The sequence below is a fragment of the Balaenoptera borealis genome (genome assembly GCF_965194805.1).
Source record: "Balaenoptera borealis genome assembly, chromosome: 14".
NCBI classification, from domain to species: domain Eukaryota; kingdom Metazoa; phylum Chordata; class Mammalia; order Artiodactyla; family Balaenopteridae; genus Balaenoptera; species Balaenoptera borealis.
Genome location: NC_138875.1, coordinates 76,724,504 through 76,750,674, shown reverse-complemented (window position 1 = coordinate 76,750,674; position 26,171 = coordinate 76,724,504). Strand labels below are relative to the sequence as shown.

At 53.8% G+C, this 26,171-nt stretch overlaps 2 protein-coding genes across 9 annotated transcripts; one reads left to right on the top strand and one right to left on the bottom strand.

The window, feature by feature from the left end:
* Positions 1–15: 15 nt before the first annotated feature.
* On the bottom strand, positions 16–20,767 carry DDX54 (DEAD-box helicase 54; the record flags this gene model as incomplete). Of its 2 annotated transcripts, none has more annotated exons than XM_082353973.1 (20): positions 16–627; positions 2,673–2,785; positions 3,077–3,181; positions 3,758–3,871; positions 3,960–4,102; positions 5,230–5,433; positions 6,036–6,109; positions 6,203–6,433; positions 7,248–7,382; positions 9,544–9,754; positions 10,918–11,049; positions 11,128–11,189; positions 11,299–11,420; positions 12,106–12,201; positions 12,327–12,368; positions 13,485–13,534; positions 13,653–13,841; positions 14,443–14,513; positions 17,757–17,886; positions 20,557–20,767. In XM_082353973.1, the coding sequence occupies 20 exons, from the start codon at positions 20,728–20,730 to the stop codon at positions 395–397; spliced, it is 2,631 nt and encodes an 876-aa protein (XP_082210099.1). In that variant the 3' UTR covers positions 16–394. The 2 variants fall into 2 exon arrangements, with proteins under 2 accessions (XP_082210099.1, XP_082210100.1); XM_082353974.1 differs by having other exon boundaries at positions 2,694–2,785; positions 20,557–20,730.
* Positions 20,677–25,988, top strand: RITA1 (RBPJ interacting and tubulin associated 1). Of its 7 annotated transcripts, none has more exons than XM_082354000.1 (5): positions 20,677–20,773; positions 21,521–21,599; positions 22,015–22,380; positions 23,017–23,055; positions 24,916–25,988. In XM_082354000.1, the coding sequence occupies exons 3-5, from the start codon at positions 22,070–22,072 to the stop codon at positions 25,421–25,423; spliced, it is 858 nt and encodes a 285-aa protein (XP_082210126.1). In that variant the 5' UTR covers positions 20,677–20,773; positions 21,521–21,599; positions 22,015–22,069; the 3' UTR covers positions 25,424–25,988. The 7 variants fall into 7 exon arrangements, with proteins under 7 accessions (XP_082210126.1, XP_082210128.1, XP_082210125.1 ...); XM_082353999.1 differs by lacking the exon at positions 20,677–20,773 and adding an exon at positions 20,795–21,284; XM_082353998.1 differs by lacking the exon at positions 20,677–20,773 and adding an exon at positions 20,795–21,284 and having other exon boundaries at positions 21,458–21,599.
* Positions 25,989–26,171: the final 183 nt, after the last annotated feature.

Here is a 26,171-nt window from a genome sequence, read left to right as displayed (position 1 = left end):
TCCTGGTCCACTGGAGGCGCTCAATAAAGGTTTATTACATTAAAAATACATCATTGGGCCTCAGGCACTCAGGGCTCACACCCATGTGGCCACCACCCCTGAATCCAGAACACACAGAAGCAGCAACAGCCGAGTTGCCAACTCAGGTCATGCCCTTGCCTGGCCTTGCTGGCAAACTCCTATGAACCCTTCAACACCCTGCTCAAATGTGCCCTGTCTTAGGCAGAGGCAGCTGCTGCCCCTTTGTGGCCGTATAGCCTTTGCACAGACCACAGCTTCTGCAGGGAGCTCCCCCAGCGTCCAGCTCAGGGCCAGGCACACAATGGTACACGGGGAACATTGCTTATGTCCACGCTTGGACCAGGTGAGGAACCACAGGGCTGTATCACCTTCCTTACAGGCTCTTCCTCATCTTGCCCTTCTTGGAGTGGGCGCCCCTGCCGAAGGCGCCCTGCTGCAGCTCCCGGGCGCGGCGCCGGTTGCGGGCAGAGAGCTGCTTGAGGCCCCCACGCTGCAGGAAGCGCAGCTTCTGGGCTCGGCACCGCTGCTTCAGGATCTGCTGCTTGGTCTTTAGCTCTGAGCGCACGCGGCCTGCGGGGGCACCAGGGGTGCGGGGCTGGGATGCACCTGCCAGGATGGAGATTCAGGGAGTTCAGGCTTTGGGTCGACTCCCAATGTCTTCTCCTCCCAGAAGCCTCCGGGATGCTCCCGTCCCCGCTCTCGTTCTGTGTTCACTGCTGTGGCCCCAACATGAGGCAGATGGTAATTGCTTAATAAAGCTTAAGTAGTCTACTGTAATGGGCAATAGCATGGACCCTCTAGCCCAAACTGCCAGGGATCAAGTCCCAGCTGTGACCTCTTGGACCTTGGGCAAACTACTTTACTTCTCTGTGCCTCAGTTTCCTCTCCGATGAATTACGAATAAGAGCACCTACCTCTTAAGTCCTAATGTGGAGTAAATGGGTTACTATGTGTGCAGGGTTCAGAACAAGGCCTAGTCCACAGTACGGCCTCATAAGTGTAACTATTACAATCATAAATCATTCAACAAAGGCTTTTCAGTGCCTCCTCTATTCCAGGCACTGGGGACCCAGACAGACTCCAAACCCTATCTCTATGGACTACATGCTCTAGGCTTGTTAGATGAAAACAGGCTGTAGCTTAACCCCCCTCTGGCAGGAGAGAAATCAGAGAAGGCCAGCGAGGGGAAGGGACTTATCCAAGGTCACCCAGCAAAGCGGCAGCAGCAGCAGCAGTGGTTGGTGGCCCCGCCCGCCACCTCCCAGGTCTCTGGGAGGGCAGGTCTCTCCCCCGCCCCCTGGCTCCCCACTAAGGCCTGGCCCCTCCTCTTCTGTACTCACCCACCTCACCCAGCTCCTCCCCTCCCACAGCAGTGACCTTGCAGGGCTCCCACGCAAATGATCGTTAAGGCAGCCCCAGATGTCTCCACAGGGGCCAGGCCACCTGACAGGGACCCACCACCCCCAGTGAGGACAAAGCACAGGGGGAGAACAGCTGCTTTTTCCCGAAGCTCACAGGCCACCCTCACCACCCCGGGTCCAGCAAGCCCACAGCGGCAGCCGGCTTCACTCCAGATAAAATCGGGAGCTGAGGAGTGAGGGATGAGGGGGTCCGAGGGAGGCAGGGACACGCCCACAGAGAGACAAAGAGAGGAGGAGAGACAGAGATGGGGAGGGGGGTGTGTGTGTGTGTGTGGAGAGAAAGGAACAGGAACAATGAGAGACAGATGGAGAGAGATACAGAAAGACAGAGACAGACGGGGAGAAACAGAGACAAAGAAAGAAACACAGAGATGGACAGGGACACAGAGTCAGAGGCAGAAAGAGAAACAGACACGTGGAGAGAAAGACACCTACAGAACAACAGAGAGGATGCGGCGGAGAAAATCCAAGACAGAAACAGGGAGAAACAGAAGAGGTATCCACCGTCAGAGAGGAAATGTCAACGAGGACAGAGGGAATGAGCAGAGAACAGAGGAGGCCCTGGGTGAGGCAGAGAAGGGGGGCGCCTGGAGCCGTGACAGACGGCGTCCCCAAGCTGAAGGACACAGACTCGGACGCGGAAGAGGCAGTGAGCAGCCCTGCGGGCTCGGGGGAAACAAGCAGGGCCAGGGCCCAGTGGAGAGAGGCCCAGGACAGGTTCAAGCTCCCCACTCCCTGGCGGGGGGCCCTGGGGGAGGCAGCAGGCAGCCGGGGGACCCAGGGCCAGTCACTGCGACTTGTTTCCTGGCCTGAAAACCGGCCATTCTCAGTCTTCTCGCCCCCAGGTCATGTGCGGCGAGGCTCCGGCACACAGCCTGGCCCCAGACAGCAAGCGGGAGCCCCTCTCTGACAGCAAGCTCGGCCCCAAAGGTGGGGCTGCAGTGGGACGGGGCCCAGGCTCCAGTCTCCTCCCTTCAAAGTCACGAGCGTCACCACTCCCAAGGTGCTCCTCTGCCCTGAGGGGCTGACCAAGGTCCTGGCACCCGGGGCAGCCGGCCCAAGCCGAGGTCACTGAGCACAAGCTCCTGCAGCAGAGCCGAGTTCAAATCCCACCTTAGCGTGTCACCCACTGAGGGACCCAGGCCAGATCAAGAGGACCAAGTCGCCAACATGACCAAATGTACTACTTGGCAACCTGCGTTTTAAGGACGATCCTACCCCGGCTCTCACCTTGCCCTCGGCCGCGCTTACCACCTCTTCGCTCTGGGCCACGCCGGTCAAATGTCCCTTCTTCTTCTGAGTCACGATCATCAATTTTCTGCTTCTGTTTCCACTTTTGGTAGCTGGGAGGCTGCGTTAAGGAGGCTGCGTGCAGCACCGGGAGAGAGGCCCTAGACAACCGTGGGCTGGGAGCGGGGGTCCCCGCCCCCCCAGAGGATACAGGCCTTACCTACAGGGAGTTTGGTGGCTGAATCCACTCGACCCCGCCCCCCCCTCTAGCCCCCACCTGTAGGAGCTGGGGTGGTTGAGCCAGACCCCGCCCCTTCCTGACCCCACCCCCCCACCCACAGTAGATGTGGATGTAGAAGGCGCTTGGCCCCGTCCCCTCTGCCCCCCACCCCCCTCCAGGATACAGGTCCCTCTTGTAGGAGCTGCTGATGTAGCGGCCACTCTCCGTCTTGATCTTTTTCTTGTCCTCCTGTCCCGACTGTCCCACAAACCGCTTCTTCTTCCGGTCCCTGTGGGAAGAGTTGGGAGGTGTGCTGTGGAGGGAGGTGGCCCGCTTCCCCTCTGGGCCTGTTTCCCCCTGACCCTCTCATTGGGTTGCTGGAGGATTCAAGGAAAGCAGCGTGCCGGGCGTCTGGCAGGCAGCAGGTGTCCCATAAAGGCCCGATCCCTGGCCCTCCTCACCACTCCCTGGCAGCCCAGGTCAAAAGGCAGTGTGGCGGTCAGGGGATTAGCTCCAACCTGGGGGCCTGGGTCAGGGACAGGGGACCCTGGGGGGTTCCCAACCCCCACCTGCACCTCCTGGCTCTGTGACCCTGGGTTGAGTCACATCACTTCTCCAGAACCAGAGTCCAAATGGGCAAACTGGGTCATGAGCCCCTGTCTAGCAAGACTAGCCCCCCCCCAAAAGGACAGATGGAGTCAAGATCCCTGTTGTGCATGACCACGTGGGGGCAGGACAGGGTGGGCGTCATAATTCCTGCTCTAGGGGATCAAACGGGAGTCAGGATAGGAGGGGGGTCACCTTTTGTGGGGACCAAGTGGCAGACAGGTGGGCGTGGAAGAGGTGTGCCCACTGGCTCACTCACCACTTGAGCTGCTGCTGGCCCCGGGTCAGGCTCTGGGCTTCGTCCCCCATCAGGTCCAAGACCGCGCCAGCCACCTGCTGCTCGAAGGCACCCCCGTCCCCACCGATGCTCAGGCTGCAGAGGGAGGGTGGGGAGATACCATGGGGTTGGGAGGGGGGACCATCAGGCCCGCCTGCCCCACCCGGGACCAGCGGCCACTCACCCCCGCTCGCTGTCGAAGTCCTTGGGCCGGTAGGGGATGTAGAACGCCCGGTCCCGCTGCCGGACCTCTTCCCTCCGCCTCTTGGCTCCTCGGTCGGGTCCTGGCTGCTGCCGCTTCCGGCCCACAACCTCTGTGAAGAGGTCCTGGTGGACCGGGGCCCAGTGTCACCTGTAGCCCCGGGAGTGGACTGGCCTCCCCACCCACCAGCCCAGCTAGGGTTGAGGGTCAGGGGCTGCTGGGACTTTGAAAGCTTGGTGTTGCCATTGAGACCCTCCGTTTCCTCATCTGCACATGCAGCACACAACCCCTGCCTCAAGCACCAGCAGAGGCAGGACAGGTGGGAGTCGGGGAGGGCAGGGTGCCAACTAGGATGAGACCCACCACGTTCCAGTCCCAGCTTGGTCCCCCAGGTCATTTGACCAAGGCAAGGCCCTGTCCCTCTCTGGGTCTGGACTTGCTCTCTATGACGTGGACTAGTCCAGGGGTTTTCAAGTGCATTTTTTTGCCTACTGTACCCTCTGTCCAAATCAAACATTAAGATGAGCAGGCCCAGGGCCCTACCCACCAGGTGAATGGGACACTCTGGCCCCCCAGCCCTGCTTTTCGCCACGAAGACCCAGTGCCTGACCCTGCCTGAGTCATGCCCCCACTGCTGCCAACACTCCCGGCTCTGCCCCTTCCCACCTGCCGGACCCCAGGCTGAGGCAAGGCGATGATGATAACGCCAGGGCTACCTAGGCCTGTGGGAATCCTCCACGTACCATCCTGAACCTGCCCACGGACCCGGGAGCAGGTACCGCAGTCACCTGGCTGCAGAGCCCTAGTCCACAGCATTCTGAAAACGGACTTTCCTGAGATTCACTTGGTGGCAAAAACTGACCTGAGCTGACAAGAGGCTTTGTCCATCCTCTCGGTGTGGGTCTCACTGTGGAAACTGATGCATTTGACGACCGTGACACCCCAGACCCTGCTGGGAGTGTTACACCATACACAGTGGACCCACCGTAAAGATTCTGAATCCTGAATCACATCTGGCCCCCAGGGCTTCAGGCAAGGAATGGTGGACGAGACTATGACCCCACTCCACAGATGGGAAGGCTGAGGCCGGGTCACTGATTTCCACAAGTGTCGGAGGTGGGACTGGAATCACTGCATCCACCCCCAGTGACTGCTCAAAGCCCTGAGGTCAGCCCCATGGGCTGCTGGCACTTGACCCACTGCTTCCGCAACCCCAGGCCAGACTCCAGGGTCCCCAGGGTGGGGCCTGCACCTCCCCACTCTCTCCTGCCGCCTCCTCCTTCTCAGGCTGCTCCTCCTGCGGTGCTGGGAGGCTCGGGGCTGGGACGGCCAGGCTCTCCTGCCGCTCCTGCCGCTCCTGCCGGAAGCTGGCGATGGATTTGCGATCCTTCTGCCGCTTGGCACGCATCACCTGGCTGCTCAGGTCCCGGCTGGAAGCGTTGATCTCAAAGATGGTCTGTGGAGGGGACACCCAAGGCCTTCACCCACTGGCCGCTTCTTCCCCAGCTCTACCCTCCCCAGCTTGGTGTGCTCTCTCCAGCATTCCTCCCAATTCCCTTCCACTAGTTACCTGCTTTTCACAATTACAAAGGGAGGCCCAGAGAAGGCGAGTAACCTGCCTAAGGTCACACAGCTGGGACAAGCCAGATCTGGGATTTCAACCCAGGTTCATTGGCTCCAAAACCAGTGCCCTTAACCACAACAGGCTCCAGCCCCTTTTTCCTGACGCTGGTTGGCAGGCCTTTCCTGCTTTTGGGTACACCTCCCAGAGGCACAAGACGGGGCACCCGACGGGAATCAGGAGGAGAGGAGAGGCTATCGAAAGTCAGCTCCTCAGGCCTCTGACAGCCTAGGGTGTGTCACTGCTCCCTGTGAGCCTCAGTCTACCCAAATGTATGGAAGGGGTGGGAAACCTGCTATGGACCAGCAGGGATGGTTCCAGAACAAGGGGTGGCTGTAGAGGTGCTGACACGGCCAGAGCCGCGGGTTGAGAAAATCCCTGCTGGGGTCCTGCTGGGGGTCAGGAGCTCAACCGGAGCCCCGAGGCCCCGCACTCACCGCCCGGGAGCGGTAGTTCCTGATGCTGTCCACCAGCCGCAGCTGCTGTAGCTCCTCCTCCTGGAAGCAGGAGCCTGGCGGGGAGGGAGGGAGGAGGGACGCGTGAGGCCGCAGCGGGCTCCAGGGGGCCTGCCGCCAGCCCCCGCCCGCCCGACGCAGGGACTCACTGAAGAGGGGGTGCAGGCCCAGGCCCGAGAGGTCCAGCTCCTTGGCCCTCTTGATGGACTCGGGCGAGGGCGCCGGCCGCGAGCGCACATACTGCTGCTGGGCGTTGTCGGCCACGCGGCCCAGGCCCCGAAGCTCCAGCGACGCCTCCAGGCTGGTCCGCAGACCGCAGTCCTCATCGTCCACCACGCCCTGCGGCACCCGGCCCAGCACGCCGTCCCCGCCGCCCGCGCCTGCCTCCCCGCCAGGAGCTCGGTCAGAGGCCTGGTCAGAGGCCTTCCGGCCCGGCCGCCTGCCCAGGGCCCCACCTCCCCTCCCCAGCCCCACTCTGGGTCTTGAATCACAAAATAATCCCCACAAGAGAAACCATCACTTATCGAGCAGCTCCTACTGTTTTTACAAGTACAGTTTTATGGAACATGGCCCCATCGACTCATTTCTGTGTTGTCTGTGACTAATTTTGCACTACAAGGGCACGGGTGAGGAGCTGCCGTGGATCACGTGACCTGCAGAGCCTAAGATATTTACTATCTGGCTCTTCACTGACTTTAAAATACAGGGATCTTGGGCTTCCCTGGTGGCGCAGTGGTTAAGAATCCGCCTGCCAATGCAGGGGACAAGGGTTTGAGCCCTGGTCCAGGAAGATCCCACATGCCGTGGAGCAACTAAGCCCGTGAGCCACAACCACTGAGCCTGCGCTCCAGAGCACGTGAGCCACAACTACTGAGCCTGTGCACCACAACTCCTGAAGCCCGGGCGCCTAGAGCCCGTGCTCTGCAACAAGAGAAGCCACCGCAATGAGAAGGCCGCGCACCACAACGAAGAGTAGCCCCTGCTCGCCACAACTAGAGAAAGCCCGCGCGCACAGCAACAAAGACAATGCAGCCAAAAATAAATGAATAAAATAAATAAATTAAAAAAAACAAACAAACAGGGATCTTCCCCTAGGGTCAAGTTCCCAAACCAGGACAGCTTGGCCCACCTCCGACCCCCATCCATACCATGAACTCCAGGGGGGACCCCAGCCCCTCCCCAGCCTCCACTCACCGGAGGGTTCCTCGTGGGGACGGGCGAGGGTCAGGGCACGGCCCAGGAACAGGTGCAGGTCCAGCAGGTAGGGGACCTCGTCTGGGGCCACCAAGGAGTAGGCCGTGCCGCTTCGGCCAGCCCGGGCCACACGGCCTGCAGGAGGAGGTAGTCAAGCGTGAGCAAAGGCAAAGGACCCCACAGCCCAGCACAAGTCCCACGTGCCAGACCCTAAAGGTGCAAGCCAGGCCACAGCCCCACCTCCTTGAGCAGTGTCCCACCTACAAAAGGGGGCAAGGCAGTGACAGTCACCAGGGCTACCTGCCTGAGAGTACGTGAGCCCACATGGTGCTCTGGGAGGTTAGCAGGAATAGAGGCAAGACACTGCTCTTTATCAGTATCACAAGTCTTCAGCATCCCCACTTTGGGGGGTTTTTACCCAGAGAAATAACACAGGGTGCAAAGATCCACCCACAGATCACCTACTCCAGCTCTGCGCGGAACAGCCCCCAAATGGAAACCACTTAAAGACTTAAGGACAGAGGGTTAGTTAATTAGCTGATGACCACATGGTGGGAATTACACAGCTGAGGAAAGGAGTTGCAAGCTGTGGCCCCTGCCCAAATCCAGCCCCCCACCAGCCTGTCTGTGTAAATAAAGTTTTATTGGCACACGGCTGTGCTCCTTCATTTACATATTGCCTGTGGCTGCTTTCATGCTCCCAGGGCTGAGATCTGTAAGAGACTAAATGGCTCCAAAGCCTAAAATATTTACCATCTGGCCCTTTACAGAAACAATTTGCTGACCCCTGTTATAGAATGATGCTTAAATGGTGAATGAAAAACATGCATGATGTATACAGAGGCAAGAAGAATGTCCAGTGTGATTCTAATTTTGTGGTAAGTCAGTCCATGAATAGCATTACGCTTTGGCTTGTTTCTGCATCTTGCAGAAACCAAGTGTCACCACATGTGGAAGATTCGTTTGCGGTAGTCCGATTCACGCTGCTGGTCACGCGGCACATGAGAAATTCCCTTTGGGGGTTCTGAGGACGCCTCAAGGGATGTGTGGAGCCAGCCCTCCCAAAGCAACGGAACCGAGGGCACAGCATGCAACTGCCAACAGGGAGAAGAGGCTGGAGACCCAGGTGGAGGCCTCCCTCGCACCCCGAAGGTCTGCCCACGGGCAGCCCACCGTGGGCAGCCAGAATTTACTCATTTGACGATGTTCAATCATATGCAGAACAATTCCAAGGAACCTGCCCACCAGATGCTTCTCTCACACGCACTTATTTAACTTACTTGTATTTATAAACATGACATGTGCGTTTATGAGTTAAAAGAAGACAAAGAAAGTAGACTGGTGGTTACCAGGGGCTGGGGGAGGGGCAAGAGGGAATGAGTTTAACGGGTACAGGGTTTCAGCTTGTTAAGACGAAAATGTTCTAGAGATGGAAGCTGGGTGATTGTTGCACATCAGTGTGAACGTACTTAATGCCACTGAACTTACACCTGAAAGTGGTTAAAATGGTAATTGTATGTTATGTATATTTCACCACAATTGAAAAAAAGAATGCCAGTGGCCCCACTTTGCTACGTCTGAGACACCTGACCAGTTCTTAATCTCCCTGCTTCGGTTTCCTCATCTGTAAAATGGAGCTGATGCCGCTGGTACCCACTGCACAGGGTTGTTGTGAAGACAAAAAGAGCAAGTAGAACACTTGGACCAGGGCCCACCAGGAGTGCTGGGTGAACACCTGTGGCCGTCACATCACCAGTGAGGGGAGGGTGACTTCCTGCCTTCTCGGTGCTTTGCTCCACTTTCAAATTTTCCAGCTACATGCGGGCCTTACTTTTATAACTGAAAAATAAAATGGAGTGAGCTGGCCTGGGTGGGCTGAGGGGAAGGTGGGGCCCGACAGGCTGACTGGACAAGACCGGGAGTCAGGAGACTCTGTCTGCAGTGGATGGAGCAGGAGGCAGAGGGGGGTCGGGATGCTGTTTAAAGGCTGCTCCCAGGAGAGGAGCTAGAAAGACGGAGCTTTAGGGAGAGGACTGTGGGGAGGAGGGGCCGTGTCATCAAGTACCTGATGGGAAAGAGAAGCACAAGACTGGGGAATCCAGAAAGTGGAAGCATCACCTCCTTAGAGTCTAGGGCTGCCCACCAGCTCCGGCCTGGGCCACGCTCCCCAGAGATTCTGATTTACTGGTGCCCTCCCTGGGCCTCAGTTCCCCACCTGCAGCGGCAGGAGTTGAGCCCTGTGCCCTCAGCTCCCGCTGGGACTCCCCGGTGCCCAGTGCAGCCACAGGCTCCTTACCCACGCGGTGCAAGAAGAGCTTGCCCCTGGCGGGGAAGCTGTAGTTGATGACGTTGTCCAGCAGTGGGATGTCCAGGCCCCGGGCTGCCAGGTCAGTCACGATGAGGGCCGAGCACTTGCCGTGCATGAACTTGGCCAGGTTGATCTTGCGGGCCGTCTGGTCCAGGGCGCTGTAGATGTGGGCGCAGCTCACCCGCTGGGTCGTCAGCAGCTGCCCAGAGTGAAGACCAGAGGGAGGGAAAGGGGTGAGGAGGAGAGGGGCAGGGGAGAGGAGAGAAGGCTGGGCCGTGGCAGAGGGCGCCATGACATGGCAGTAAGACCACGGGCTCTGGAGTCGGGCGCCCTCGGTATAAACCCCAGCTCAGCTGGGTGACCTCGGTTTGGTGTCTTCATCAGTATAAATGGGGCTCATATCACCTCTCACCTCTGCAGGGTTGTCTGAATGTCAAGAAAAGATGGCACGTGCAGAGGTCTCCCTCAGGGAGGCTGCAAGCGCCACCCCAAGACACAAGTCTCATGCTGACTCTGTCTCTAACAGGCTTTGTGACCTTGCCCAAGTTCCCTAACCTCTCTGTGCCTTCACTTTCCTTGTCTGTAGAACAGGGAGAATAACAGTTCCTTCTCTGTAGCTTTGTTATGAGAATTAAATGAGCCAATACACATACAGTGCTGAGAATAGGGCCCGGAAAACAGGAAGCACCGTGAAAGTGTTAACTGCTCTTTAAAAACTACTATTTTGGTTTTATTCATCAGTGACCCCAGCAGCTACACAGAGGAAGCACCGGTAAATGTGTGTCATATAAGTGAAACCCAGCGAACTGTGTCCTCAGATAACAGAACTCAGGTGTGGTTGACCCGAGGCGGCTGCATTGACTCAGGAGGGGCCCTGGCAGCCTTGGGGGTTCGTGGACCTCTTCCCAGGAGGGTCACAGATATACATGTGTGGTAGAGCTCATCAAGCTGCTCATGTAAGATTAGGGCACTTTACACAGATTACAGCATGCAGGCTATTCCTCAATTTAAAAAACTGAAACACATGGGACACTAAATATCTACAGAAAGATGATAGGACAGCTGGGATACACTTCAAAATACCCTGGATGGAACGGGGAATATTAGATGAATCAAGACTGGATGTGAGTTGATAACTGAGTACCTGAGAGTTCACTATGCTACTTTCTGACTTTGCTACATGTCTGAAATTTTTTATAAGAAAAACTCAAAAGAATAAAAAAGTACAGAGCTCTGGCCAGGCCTCAGTCCTGCTCTGGCGCTGCCCTCTGGTGGCTGAACATGGAACCGCAGCTCTGAGGTGGCGAGGGAGTAGGTGCTGGGCCCCAGGACCCGGGCAGGTGGGGGCACCCCGCAGCTCACCTCACTGAGGTACTCGGCGTGGTGCTTGGTGGCCACAAATACCACCGTGTGGTCCTGGGGCCGCACCACGTTGCGCAGCAGGTGGAGCAGCACAGCAGCCTTCGCATCCTCCCGCACGAGGAAGAAAGAGGTCTGCAGGGAGAAGGGTCACTGCGGTTGGCTCACGGGGTCCAGGCCGTGGGCCGGGAAGGGGCACGGGTGGAGCCTCACCTTGAGCTGCTCGTTGAGTTTGGAGTCCACGTCCAGCCGGATGAGCACGGGCTCCATGAGGCCTGCGGTGGGCAAGAGAGGAGGACGGGAGGGGGAGTCGCTGAGAGACAAGCCCCTCCCAGGCGCTGACACGCGTCCCAGCCCCCAGCCCCACTCCTGTGGCTCCCTCACCAGCCCGGGCGAACTCCACCAGCAGCTTGGGCAGCGTGGCAGAGAACAGGACAGTCTGGTGGCCCCCAGGGAGGCGACCGATGATTTCCTGCAGCTGCTCTGCGAACCCCATTTCAAAGAGCCTGGGAGGGCAGAGGGCAGCACAGGGTCAGGAGAGGGGCTTCCATTCCAGTGAGTTCCAAACCTGTCACCCTTGCCCCCATCACACTTGCTGTTACGTGGACAGGTGCTTCCTTAACTCAGCTCACTTTTTCTCTATTCAACAACCTCATCCTACGCAATAATGACCTTGAAATCTTAGGTCTGGTCTCAGTCATGTTTCTTACAAATTCATGTTGAAATAAATGACAGCAGCCCTCACTCTGGGCCAGGCATGGTTCTAAGTACTTTATAAAACATCAACCCCTTCAGTCCTCACGGCACCCCTGTGAGGTACATGCTATTTCATCCCCACTTTGTAGTTGAGGCCACCAAGGCCCGCAGACCCTCAGGGATTTACCCAAGTTCATAGAGCTGGGATTTGATCCCACCTGTCTGGCTCCAGTCTGTGCTTTCAACCTTGTGCTATTTTTTATCTCTTTCAAATCATGTGTTCGTTGTTTTACTAGTCTTTTCAATATTCCTAAAAGTAATACAAAAGAAAAACTGTTGGTCCAGGGAGCCCCATCAGCTCTGGCACTGCCTACAGTCTGTGGCCCACTTTGGGGAAATGCTGCTTTGATCTCGACTGCATAGGTCTCTTCTGGCAGAGCCCTTCCTCCTGGCCAACCCTGACACCAGTGCCCGGGGATGCACCTGCAGCCTTACCTGTCAGCCTCATCAAATACCACATATTCCACGCTCTGCAGCTTTAGGTTCATCTCCACAGCCACATGCACCAAGCGCCCAGGGGTAGCAATGATTCTGGAAGTGGTTGTGCAGGCCAGGTCACCCAGGGCCAGGGCACCAGCATAGCCCTCCTCTCACTCCCCAGACCCTGGCCATCTGGGAAGGGACCCCAGAGCATCACCCCCAATCCACAAACTCACATGTCGGGATTTTCGTGCAGGGCTGCAAATTGGTCTTCCATCCTAGGAAGAAGAAGAGGTGTTAGCTTGATAGAACAGGTCTCTTTTGTCTCTCTCCCTTCCCATCACCAAATGCTCAGCTGAGTCCCACACCTTGACCCCAGGCTCGGAACTGGGGAAAAACGATTGCTGAGCTACTAGGCAAAAGCATTGCCCTGACAAGAACTACAAGTTCAAACATACAAAAGGACTGATAACAACAAAGTTCTCCAAAGATAGACAGCCACGGAACCCATCTCATTCACTCTGTTCGTATTGCAGCAAAACCGCCTTTGACCCACAGCGCCACCTAGCAACTAACCCTGGAACTGCCAGCTCCACCTAGAATCAGGTTTCCTGGATCTCTATGTCCTTGCTCCCAAACCGTCTGAGTACACATCCCTAACTTTAGTTCTCCTCTGAAAACACCCCTGGGACACCTGTAGGAACCAGGAGTCAGAATTCTGGGCCAGGTCCAGCTTATGGAGGTATTTCTGACAATCACAACAATAGAGATAATAAATTATAATGTAGGCAAAAGAGCAATGAAAAGCAAAACACTCTCAGTGAGAATCAAAAGTGACTGGTGACAGTGACATTCTGAGAGAAGAATGAGGAAGGGGCTGCCCTTTGAGGGAGAAACTGTGGGACGGGGGGCAGGGGTTCTAATCTTAGCTCTACTACCAGACCACTGTGCGGCTCTCTGAGCCCATCACTTCCTCAGTTAGCTCATCTGTAAAACAGGTGTGGTGCCTGCTACCTTAGAAGGATGGTGCAAGCACATCAGGAAAAATATAGTATTTTGCAGATTTGAGCTATTACAAACATCTTCTATTTGTGTGCATTCCACTTTAAATAGCCCCAAATCAAGCATATTAAAACATATACAACTAAGTGACCCATTTGGGTGACCCAGTGCACTGCCAGCTCTCTTTTAGAAGCATCAGAACCTGTGTCTGAGTTGTGTGTGTGAAATTCCTTTCGGTATTTTACTGTATATTTCCCCTTGGTGGTGTTTTAAGAATGTGCAGAGAAGTTGCTGTTATTAATGAGCAGCGCAAGCTCAGTCCATCTGATGGGGAGGCACGGGGCACGTTTGCTTTGGGGGACCACTGCACAGGGCACCGAGGGGGCTCTTACTTGTCCCCGCCCAGTATCAGGGCAGTCTTGAGGCCAGTGAACTTGCCCAGCTGTGGAGAGAGAAAAAGAGAGATTGAGAGTCGATGATGGGAGCTGACTCAGCCCACTCGGGCCTCGCTGACCGGTCCCAGCTCAGCCCAGCCACGCCGTCCCTGCGCCCAGACATACCTCCTTGGTGAACTTCATGGTCTGCAGGGCCAGCTCTCGGGTGGGTGAGAGGATGAGGGCGCGGGCCCCGGTCTGGGCGATGTGGGTCTTGAGCCTCTCGAACATGGGGATGAGGAAGCAGGCCGTCTTGCCACTGCCTGTCCGGGCCATGGCTACCACATCCTTGCCATCCAGGATCACTGGGATGGTCTGCAGGGGAATGAGCGGGAGAGGGGAGGGGTCAGCTCTTGCACCCAAGCACCACGTGATCCAGAGCTTCAAGTCTGCAGGGAGTGGGCAAACCAGAGCATCTCAGCAAAAGGGATGGGGCCTGTCCCCCAGCCCTGATCCCACTCTTGCTAAAGCCTGTTTGCACACCTCCGGGGATGAGCAGCCCATTACCCCCAACTCTTTCCACTGCTGGAACAACCTTCTTCAGGTTAAGCCAGACTCTATCTCCCCATCTAGTCATCCTCCTCAGGATCCCAGAGAAACGTTATCTCCCTCTTGGCTAAATGTCTGAGGACAACAAACATGAGACCCAGGTGATGATGGGGGGCCTGCGAGCTGCCCGGGCAGGGACTCAGCAGTGGGCAGCTTAAGTGGCAAAGAGGCACAGGGTCGAACCTCTGCTCTGCCGGGCCCGACTTTCTCCACTTGTGAAATGGGCAGGCTCGTGGGGCTTCGGCCAGAGTAAGAGGGGACGACAGATATGACAGATGGGACAAGGGGTGGAGGTCAAGAGGCCAGGCAGGAGGGCCAGGTTGGCCATCCCCACCTCCCAACCCGCATCAGCTTCCCCGCCCCGTACCTTCCTCTGGATGGGTGTTGGCACCTTGTAGCCCTTCTTCATGATGCCTTTGAACACTGGGTAGCTCAAGCCTGGGAAAGACATGGGAACGGCCAGGGGGCTAGAGGAGCCCCTATGACACATGACAGAAAACTACACAGGACAAATGACAGTTTCATCCACAAATAAATAGCAAGAAAAAAAGAAAAGTGACAGAGCAAAGCTGATCGGTTAATTGAGACTTAGAAAACAAATCTACTGATTGTGGGGTATGAACCACATTTGGATTCTGATTTGAAAGCTTTTTTTTTCACTGACATAACAATTTTAATGGACCAAACAAACCAAAAACAACCCATCTTAATAAGCATTTTACAAAGGAAGATGTATAAATGGCTAATAAGTATATGAAAAGGTGATCAACATCATTAGTCACTAGAGAACTATCAATACAAATGAAAACCACAATGAGCTACCACTATGCACTCAGCAAAGTAGCTAAAATGAAAAAAGATCACAATTTTAGGTATTAGCACCTGGAATTTTCATTCACTGTGTTGAGAAATAAATTGTGGTATGTTCATAAAATGAAATATTATACATCAATGAAATTGAACAGTTTGGAAAAGCTAATAACATGGTTAGATTTCACAAACCTAATTTTGAAAGAGACACGCAACACGTAAATTATCACATACTGAATGAGTCATTTTATATAAAGTTACAAATATAGGCAAAACAAATCTATGGTGATAGAAGTTGAACTAGTGGTTACATCTGATGGAAAATAGTAACTGGAAGGGCCAGGGAAATTCTGGGGTGCTGGCAATGCTCTTTATCTTGATCTGGATAGTGGTTACACAAGTGCATTCACTTCGTAAAAATTCACTGAGCTGGACACTTATGATTTGTGCATTTTTTGTCAGTATGTTATATTCAATTCAAAAGTTTACATTAAAAAAAAAGCCCATCTTTTTTTTTTTTTTAGAATATTCAAATTTTAGTGTCATTTTATTTAATAATTTTTTTAACATCTTTATTGGAGTACAATTGCTTTACAATGGTGTGTTAGTTTCTGCTGTATAACAAAGTGAATCAGCTATACATATACATATATCCCCATATCTCCTCCCTCTTGCGTCTCCTCCCACCCTCCCTATCCCACCCCTCTAGGTGATCACAAAGCACCGAGCTGATCTCCCTGTGCTATGCGGCTGCTTCCCACTAGCTATCTATTTTACATTTGGTAGTATATATAAGTCCATGCCACGCTCTCACTTCGTGCCAGCTTACCCTTCCCCCTCCCCGTATCCTCAAGTCCATTCTCTACGTCTGCGTCTTTATTCCTGTGATTTGAAAGCTCTTAACGCCATGAGACAATGGGGGTCTGAACACTGACGGGACCTTGGATGATACGGAGGAACTGGGTTTGTTTTAGGTGTAGGAGGGTCCTGCATCTCTTGGAGGCAGGTGGGAAGTATTTGGGCATAGAAGGAGGGGATGCCTGGGATTCGCTTCAGAATCCTCTGGGATGGTGGTCATGAGTGGGTGGGGTGCGGATAAAACAACACCAGTGGTTAAAACTGCTGAAGCCAGTGATAGGTATGAAAACTCACTGTTTTCTAATTTTTATATGTTTGAAATTTTTCATAATTAAAAGAAAAGGGGGCTTCCCTGGTGGCGCAGTGGTTGAGAGTCTGCCTGCCAATGCAGGGCACACGGGTTCGAGCCCTGGTCTGGGAAGATCCCACATGCCGCGGAGCAACTGGGCCCGTGAGCCACAGTTACTGAGCCTGAGCATCTGGAGCCTGTGCTCCGCAACAAGAGAGGCCGCGATGGTGAGAGGCCCACGCACCGCGATGAAGAGTGGTCCCCGCTCGCCGCAACTAGAGAAAGCCCTCGCACAGAAACGAAGACTCAACACAGTCATAAATAAATAAATAAATAAATAAAAGAACGTGAATTTCTTTAAAAAAAAGAAAAGGGTGTCGGAAACTCCCTGGCGGTCCAGTGGTTAGGGCTCCGTGCTTCCACTGCAGGGGGCACAGGTTTGACCCCTGGTCGGGGAACTGAGATCCCACATGCCGTGCAGCGTGGCCAAAAGAAAAAAAAGTTGAAAGAAAGAAAGGAAGGAAGGGAGGGAGGGAGGGAGGAAGAGGGAGAGAGGGGGAGAGAGAGAGAGAGAGAGAAAGAGAGAGAGAAAGAGAGAGAGAAAGAGAGAAAGAAAGAGAGAAAGAGAGAAAAAGAAAGAGAAAAAAGAAAGAAAGAAACAAAGAAAGAAAGAGAGAGAAAGAAAGGAGGGAGGGAGGGAGGGAAGGAAGGAAGAAAGGAAGGAAGGAAGGAAGGAAGGAAGGAAGGAAGGAAGGAAGGAAGGAAGGAAGGAAGAGGAAGAAAAGGGTCTTAAGTGACAAGGGCCTGTGATGGGTGCAGGCACGGGTGTGACAGCTGAAGCACATGGTACTGGGAGGGCGAGAAGGTAGCCTTTGGAGCCTCCATGTGACCTGGGCTTGTGGAGATGGGAGGACAGTGGGAGGCCTGGAGACAGGAAAGCACCACGGTTTTAGCTGCTTTTTGGTCAATCCTTCATCTTAGAGATTCAGAAAGGCCAAAAATAGCCACATGGAGCTGTTTTGGCTTTTTCCTTTGATTTTGATGAATTTTAGCACATTTAGCTGTCTAGATTCCTTTTGTGAGCTATTTTCTTTGCCCAGTTCTCTATTGGGCTTTCTGTCTTTTTCTTCTTGATTTGTAAAAGCTCTTTGTATATTAGGGTTATCAGCCCTTTGTCCCATAGTTGCAAATATATTCCTGGTACAGTGTTTACTTTAACTTAAGTCTCCAGTGTTTTTTTGGCATACACACGTCTAAATAGAAAAATAGTCAAATAAAACAGTGCTCAAGTCACATTTAGGCTTCTTTTCCTTTCAGGTTATACAACTATTCACCTTGATGTTTCAATCTTTGCTCCAGATGCTACTGAGATGTAAAGAGCCAAGAAAGAGTCCGGCTTTCCTTCCGGCTGGCCAGGTGTACCAACAGCACCCAACTATCTCATCTCTTGCCCTCGGCTCTGAAATGTGGCTCTGTCACGCCGCTCAATCCCCGGACGTCTGTACCTGTTCCTGCACCAGCATCGCCCTGAGTCCTGCCCTAACTGCTCTCGCATCGTGTCAGGCCCGTTGCCCCCACGAGAAGGCCGTGAGTGGCTTGGAGACTATCTGCTGCCTCCATCCCCCCAAACCCATCACAGTGTTGGGTCCAGAGCAGAGCACGGGAGGCTATAACCCCCCCGCTGCTCCCCCCACACAAAGTCCCCGGATGCCTGGCTCACCCACCCATGGACTGGAAGCCTCCCGACTTCTTCTTTTTCTTGTTCTGGGCTCGAACCATCTCCCGCGTGTCCGGCTCCACGTCCGAGGTACATTCCGAGGTGGGGAAGGTGGGTAGGGGTCTGCCGGGTCCCAGCTGGGAGGGAGCAACAGAGAGGCAGCATCATTCCAGGTACAGTGAGACCACTGGGGGCAAGGAAGGGGGCTGTCCTGTTGCCAGTGCCCGCCCCCAACCTTGCCCCATTCAAGGTGATGTGCCTGCCAGATCACATGACTTCTCTGCTAAAGGGCTCTCCTTTGACCGGACCAGGACAGGGCACAGGGTCAGAGAGCGGGCTCTGCAGATAGACGGCCTGCGTTTCAATCCCAACTCTGTCACCTCCAGCCGTGAGACCTCAGACCAGGGACTTCGTCTCCCAGAGCCTGCGTTCCCACATTGGGAAAATGGGGATGACGAGAGCGTATGCCTCATAGGGCGTTGTGAAGACTAAATGGGTGCGTGTAAAGCTTAGAACTGTGCCCAGGTGGTGGTATCATCATAATTATCATCCTGGCCTGTCATTCAAAGCCCTCAAAACTTTAGGGAGCCAATCAAAACATCTACTATGTGTGAGATACTAGACCTTTCCAATCTGCCCAGCTCCCCTCTCCCCAATCCCCTTTCTGATCCATCATCCGTCCCCAGCTCTGGTCTCTCTCATTCCTGGCCTCGTCTCTGTCACCCACTTGTTCTAGCACAGCTAAATCAAACTCAGACACCGCTTCTGGGGAGTCTTCTTGGACTACAGCGCTGTCCCTTTCTTCTCAGAAATAACATTTATAAAAGCACTAATTCATAATAATGGCTAAAACTTACCTGGCACTTACTATAAGCCAGGCGCTGTGCTAAACATTCATATAAATTAACCCACTTAGGGCTTCCCTGGTGGCGCAGTGGTTAAGAACCTGCCTGCCAATGCAGGGGACACGGGTTTGAGCCCTGGTCCGGGAAGATTCCACATGCCGTGGAGCAACTAAGCCCGTGCCCCACAGCTACTGAGCCTGCACTCTAGAGCCCGTGAGCCACAACTATTGAGCCCACGAGCCACAACTACTGAAGCCCGTACGCCTGGAGCCCGTGCTCCGCAACAAGAGAAGCCACCGCAATGAGAAGCCCCACGCACCGCAACAAAGAGTAGCCACCGCTCGCCACAACTAGAGAAAGCCCGCACACAGCAACAAAGACCCAATGCAGCCAAAATAAAATTAAATTAAATTAAATTAAAAAATTAAAAAAAATAAATTAACCCTCTTAATCCTCAAAACAACTCTGTGAAGTAGGTGCTATTACTTAGTCCCTTTTACAGAGAAGGAAACTGAAGCACGAGAGGTGAAGTGACCTGCCAAAGTCACACGGCCAGCAAGGGATTTGAACCCTGGCTTCAGAGTCTATTTTCTTTCCTATGAGACCCTCTATGTTCCCCCACCAACCCTCTAGGTCAGAGCTGCACCTGTCTTGTACAGTCTGTGAGCTAAGAATGGTTTTTAAATTTTAAAAGATTGTAAAAAGTCAAACAAAGAAGACAGTGACCTTATATGGCCCTGCAAAGCCAAAATATTTACCATCTGGTCCTTTACAGGAAAAGCTTGCCAACCCCCGTTCTAGACACATGATAACAAAGTGCCTGGAACACACTGGTGCCCCAGCAATATTTACTGTAGAGTAGAATGTGTGAACACTGTCATTTCATCCTTTCCACAGTTTTGGAGGCATACATAATCAACAGCTTTCTACACATGTGGAAACTGAGGCACAGAGAGGTTAAGCAACTTCTCCCATGTCCCACAGCCAGTACAAGGTTGGGTTGAACTTGAACACAGGGCTGTGCCTTGGTCCATATGTACAGAGCACCTACTGTGTGAGGCTCGGATGGTGTGCAATAAGGTCCCCATCTGGTCCCTGCCTCAGAGGAGTGTAGACCTCTCTCTTCATATAAAGCCCCACTCATTCATCTACTTACCCAGAGTCTTCTGTGCCAGGTACCCGCTAAGCACAAGGCTGTGAGAAATAATGGGCTACAGCTCTTTTGCCTCCTTGGTGCTCATACCTGACCCCCCATGTGCATACAGTTGGCATTCAGTAGTGGAAACAGCACAGGGCCTGGAACCATACAGTCCGGGATTTGAATCCTGGCTCTCCCACTCACAAGCTGTGAGGTCTTGGTCAAGTCCCTCCACCCCTCCAGGCTTGTTTCCTCCTCTGGAAAATGAGTGTGACTACTTAGCTCACAGGGTTGGTGTGGGGATTAAATGATAAGGCTTGTAAAGCTCTTAGCACGGAGGATAGCACACTGTAAGCTATCTACAAACGCAAGTTTAACTTATTATTATTAGTTTCCCAGAGGTTTGGGGGCGTCACTGTCTCAAGCCAAGAGGTGCAGTCTTCTTTTAATTCATCCTCCCAAGAATGCCCCTCTCAAAGTCTGATCTTCATCACCCGCACTTTTCCTTGGACGAATGGGAACCGGGACCCGCCCCCTGGCCAGGAAGTAGCCAACGAGAAGCGCGAGACCAAGAGCCGGCCCGGAAGGCCGGAAGGCCCTCAGGCCCCAGCCTCCCTAGCACAGAGGCTCGGGACGTCAGGACCCTGGGCGTGTCGGACACCGAAACACGTGCTTAGGCCGGAGGTCCTGCCCCGACCCCCGGCCAGCCGACCTCTCCCCACCCTCAGCCGTGCCCACTCCCCAGCTGGGGAAACTGAGGCCGCGGGACGCTGCGCGGAGCCGGGACTCGGGCTCTGACGTATGTCCAAGCCCAGCGCTACTACCTTCTGGGCCCGGGCGTCATCTTCTGCCTGAATCTCAAACTCGCCGTCCTCCGAGTCGCTGTTGCGGGACTGAGAGGCCGCGCCCCGGCGCTTCCGGAGCCCCTTCTTCTTCCTCCACTGGGCCATGGCAGCTCGGGACCGCGGTGCGGCCGCCGGGCGCGTTCCGGCAGCCATGCGGGCCGGGGCGCAGGGAAACGGGAGGGGGCGGAGTTTGCGGGTACGTACCAACGGCGCGGCAGGGCGTGGGGGGGGGGGCGCCTTTACGCGGCCCAGGCTGCGTTCCCTCACTTTCTGGAGCTTCCGGAGGCTTGGCATGCATACACACATACGCACACACACACTCCCCTCATTGGCGCGGGAGACCCCTCTCCGAGGCTTTGGGGAGCTCCGGGGGCGTCCGGAACAGGGTGACCTAATCCCCCCACCCGGGAGCGAATGGTTCTGGCCGCCCCGCCCCGCCTTACCGCTCGCGGGTTGCTGTTTGATGCGCGCGCGGAGCATACATCGCTAGGGCTTGGCTTCCCGGGTTGAGTCTGCCCGCGCGGTCCCCCAGGCGGGGGCCGGGGGCGGCCTGAGCTGCTGGGGGTCGCGTGCTCCTGGGGTTCAGAGCTGCAGATCTCGGATGAACCGCGCGCCACAGGTGCCCAAGCGTCCCCGCAAAGGAGTCCAGGCCTGGGGGAAGGGGGCGCTGTGGGTTGCGGCCGACGTCAGCCAGCCAAGATGCTCAGGTAGGAAAATAACTCCAGAATGCGGGCACCTCGAACATCAGCCGGGACATTGACTTGGGGATCGGTGAATGTGGGGCAGTTGGCGGGCTGGGTGTAATCCCCCAGTAGTAGAATGGTTAAGTACACAAGCGCTAGACTCCTATCGGGTTCAAATTCTATTTTCACTGTTTTAGCTTTGTAGGTGGGACTTACACTTGTGACTTCATCTTTTGAAGCCTCAGTTTTGTCATCTGTAGAATGGACATAATGGAAGCTACCTCACAGGACTGCTGAGAAGATTAAATGAGACAATGCTTGTAGAGCTCTTTGCAGGAGGTAGGCATGGGATCTATGCTGGTTATTATTCCTGCCCCATAGATATGTACAGGATATAGGAGCCTGCCCTGTCTGCCCCCCGCCACCATAGTTTGTTTTCTGGTTGGTGCTAAAGTAGGCACAGGCCCAATCTATTCTTCACCCCCTTAGCATTCTACAAATATCTACTGAGTACACACTGTATGCTAGGAATGCATATTTACTCATTAAATATTTGCCAGTAGCACCCTTCTCCCCGTCATTACAACAACTCAAAAAAAGTCCATTTTCCGAAATGTCCCCTGGGATTGGCAGCTCCCCTTTGAGGAGGACTGGTTGAGGGAGAACGTGACCTTTTTGCCCTGGGGACGGGGACTTAAGAGATTGCCAGTCTTTGCTGATGACAGATGGTTGCCACCGTGACCACTTTTCATAGGGAGACCTGGAGGCAGGGACTGGCAGGCAGAGCACACCTGCTGTCACCCAGGACCATGAGCAGCGTGAAGACCCCGGTGGAGCTGGCCGTCAGTGGGATGCAGACCCTCCACGTGCAGCACCGCTGCCGGGGCAGCTGCCGGGTCAAGGTTAGGCCGTCATACGTGGATGAGACTTTGTTTGGCAGTCCTGCAGGCACCCAGCCCACACCACCAGTCTTTGACCCACCCTGGATGAGGAAGGCTAGCAGAACCAGAGGAGTGGGTACAGGGGCGTCACAGGCCTCAGGGGCCAATGGGAGCTGTGAGACTACCTCCTCCAGGGACAAGACCCTGACCCTCGCACCAAGGAAGAAGAACAAATACAGGTAACAAGGTGGGAAGGTGCCCTGTTGTTCACATGCCGTGTGACTTTGGGCAAGCACTTTGACCTCTCTGAGCCACAGTTTCCTCACAGTGGAAGGTGGGACCTAATGGGATTATTGAGAAGGTTAAATGGGATGAGACTTGTACAGTGCTGGGCACGGTAACCTGACACTTAGGAAGCTCTCAGTAAATGGTAGTGATAATGGTTGTGACGGTGGAATACCCATCCCCAAATGTCTTAGAATGGGCTTCTGAGGCCCAGAGGGGTCAGGTGATTTGCCCAAGATCACACAGCAATTTGCATGAAATTATTAGTGTGGTTGATCCATGAAATGACATAAATGTGATGATTCTGAACTTCAGCAAGTCATTTTGAAAATGGTTCTTGCTGCATTTTCACGAACAATTTAGAAAAACAGGATCTAATGCCAGTGGTTATTATTGTAGGTTCGAATTAGATTATTTGGATTATTTCGATTAATATCAGCCTGAAGGGAGGGCTGAGGACTCTATCTTATTTACTGTCATCAGTGTCTTGAACAAAGACATGAAAGACTAGTATATTAGTCAATCAGGGTTGTTATAACAAAATACCATAGACTGGGGGGCTTAAACAACAGAAATTTATTTTTTCACAGTTCTGGAGGCTTGAAGTCCAAGGTCAAGACGCCAGCAGGGTTGGTTTCTCCTGAAGCCTACCTATGCTTGGGTTGCAGATGGCCACCTATTCACTGGGTCCTCCCATGGGCTTTTCTCTGTGAGCGTGTACACTCCTGGTGCCTCTTCCTCTTCTTATAAGGACACAAATACTATTGGATTAGGGCCTCACCTTTATGGCCTCATTTAACCTTAATTGCCTCTTTAAAATTCAGCATGAATTTTGGGAGGATGCAATTCAGTCCATAATAACTAGCCAATCATATTTAGGATCCATTCTGAGCCAAGAGGCACATATATTAGTTGAGAATGGGAATAGTGTTTATTTAAGGAGATAAAATTCAACAGAGATAAAAGCAAGTCCCCATTATTATCATGTCCACCTGACAATTGCCGTGGACCACAAGGCAGGCTCAGGTTGACATTAGCAGCACTGACAGCTACAACATGGCTGAAAATGCTGGTGTCAGCGTAAGCTGCATTAACAGAAGTATGGTGTCCAAAACAAGGGAGATAACAGTCAACCCTATGCTCTCCTGGAGGATGGAATTTTATGCTGGATGCTGACAAGCAGAGGATGTCAAGTTAGAAGGTACATAAGAGTTAGAGACGCTATTGAGCAGCAACTTTGGTACCAGACAGACATAGGTATCAACCAGGTATGGTTTTGAATAGCTAAATCAAGCGGCAAAAGGTTGACATTTCAAAGACTTGCAGTTTGGGAATAGAAGCACTTTTAGTCCTGGCCAAAAACCATGGACCTGACACCTCATAGGTATGCCATGAATATTTGTGGGACTAATAAAAAAAAATTGCTGAATGAATCTAATTAAAGGTGAGAGGCCTAGAAGGCACGTAAGTCTGACTGAGTGATCAAGAGCTTGGGTCCTTGAGCAGGGGGCTTTATTTGAATCTTGTCTGTACCCTCCTTTTTACCCTCCCTATGCCTCAGTTTTCTTGTCTGTAAAATGGGATTATATCGCCCTCCTGTGGGTGTTGTGAGAAATGAGATGACACACAAGTGACATGCTGAGTCCTGGACCTACACATGAAAAGCCCTGAGTAAATATGCAAAAATTTTAAAAGCTGCTCTGGTGAAGAGGCCAGATCACAGAGGTTCGAACTGAGAACCCTCTACATGCCAGGTGCTGGGCTGTGCAATTTCAAATATATAGTTGGAAGGGCCGCATGACTGCAGAGGGTTCGGCTGACAAGGCCGCTACAAAAAGGGAAAAGTGGTGGGTTAAGAGAAAAAGTGAAGGCTATAAAGACTAAGGTTGTATTAATCAGGACTCTTGGTTGCAAGTGACAGAAGACTTACCCAAACTGGCTTCAGCAGAAAAAGGGCATTTGGGGCTCATATAACAGGGACTCAAAACGTTCTTGGGATTTTGTCTCTGTTTTCGTGCAGCTTTCCCCTGCACATCCCAGGTGAGATAGCCACCAGCCGTTTAGCCCTTATATCCTGCCAGTTCTTCAGGGCTAGGTGGAAGAAAAACATTGCTCTCCTAGTAGTTTCTGCAAAGGTCCTAAGGCAGACCCTTATTGTGCAGAATGGGCCATGTGGTTATTCCTGAGCCAATCAGCGTGGTCAGGAGGATGGGATATGCAAACTGGCCTGGCCTGGGGCACATGCCAGGGAGTGGGGGTGGGGTGAGGCAGGATGCAGGGGGACTGGATTCTTGGCAGGGGAAAAATAGCAGAGATGGGGGTAGTGGTACATGAGGGCTGTGGCCTCACTGCGGGTGCCAGGCTGGGAGACAGGGACTTCTGGGACCTATAAGCAACCCTCTGCTGCTGCAGCTGCCTGGCAGGGGGTGGGGGTAGGCAAGGTTTTTAGGGTTTATTTCCCCAGCTCACTGTTTCTCTTCCCTTACCAGACTGATTGGCCACACTCCTTCTTACTGCGATGAGTCGCTCTTCGGCTCCCGACCTGAGGGCGCCGGCTGGGAGGCCCCGTGGATGGCGAAGGGGGATGCTGCAAAGCTCCATGCCCTCTTCTGGACACCCCCGGCTACCCCTAGGGGCAGCCACTCACCCCGCCCCAGGGAGACTCCATTGCGAGCCATTCACCCAGCTGGTCCCTCGAAGACAGAGCGCAGGGTGGTGGCAGACGCCCGGAGGTTGTCCGTGGATGGGTTAGATTCTCCACGCCCTCCGAGGCGGGAGCGTTCCTATTCCCTCACCCACCTTAATGTCCCCAGCACAAGTCACCCACCCACCAGTACCCCCTGCACAAATGGGCCTCGAGATCCCAGACCTTCCCCGTCAGGAGTGACCTTCCGGAGCCCCCTGGTGACTCCCAGGGCTCATTCAGTCAGTGTTTCAGTGCCAGTTACCCCCCGACGAGGCGGAGCCACCCAGAAACCAAAGCCACCTTGGAAATGAACTTCTTGATCCTTTCTGCAGGTTTGCCCATGGGGTCACAGCAAAGGGCAGAGTTTCAGAGGATGGCACTGGTGGGCGGGCCTTTGGGGAGACCACCAGGCATTGGCAAAGCACTCCTGGGGGCAGACAGAGCGAGGGTGGGCAGTGCCGCCCTTTCTTCTGACAACCTCTGGTTGCTCTCTGCTTTTGCCGCTGATGTGGATATGAGGGCCGCCTCTTGAGATCCCTGTCTCAAGTTCTGTCATAGCCACACAGCATATCAGTGCCAACCCAGGGGTGTCCCCCGGGAGGGTCCCCCCACCCCCTCCATCACACCCACAACATTGTCTCGCCACCAAGTGTGAATAAATGGTATGATCGCCAACCCGGAGGGTTCCTTCTCCCTCCCTTCAAGCCAAGCTCCTGCTCAGGATGAGTTTCCAGCTGAGTCTGGATGCCTCAGGAATTTTCCCAGGCACAGTATGTGGACCAGCAGGGAACACAAGGTGATATGTGGGTGGACATTTAAAATTTTAATAGTCATGTATTTATTTTCATGTATTAAATATATCAGTAGCTCATCGAAGCCGTGAGTTTTGCTAATTTCTTTTTCCTTAGGATAAAGGCCAGTGTTAGGCCTGAGTTGATTTAAATAACAAAGTTAAATGACAGCAATCATGACAGTGGCAGGTGGGTAACTAATCCTCCTCCCGTTGATTTCTAGCTAATACCACTAATTGGGGGGTTAGCTGATTCTTCCTGAGCTCAG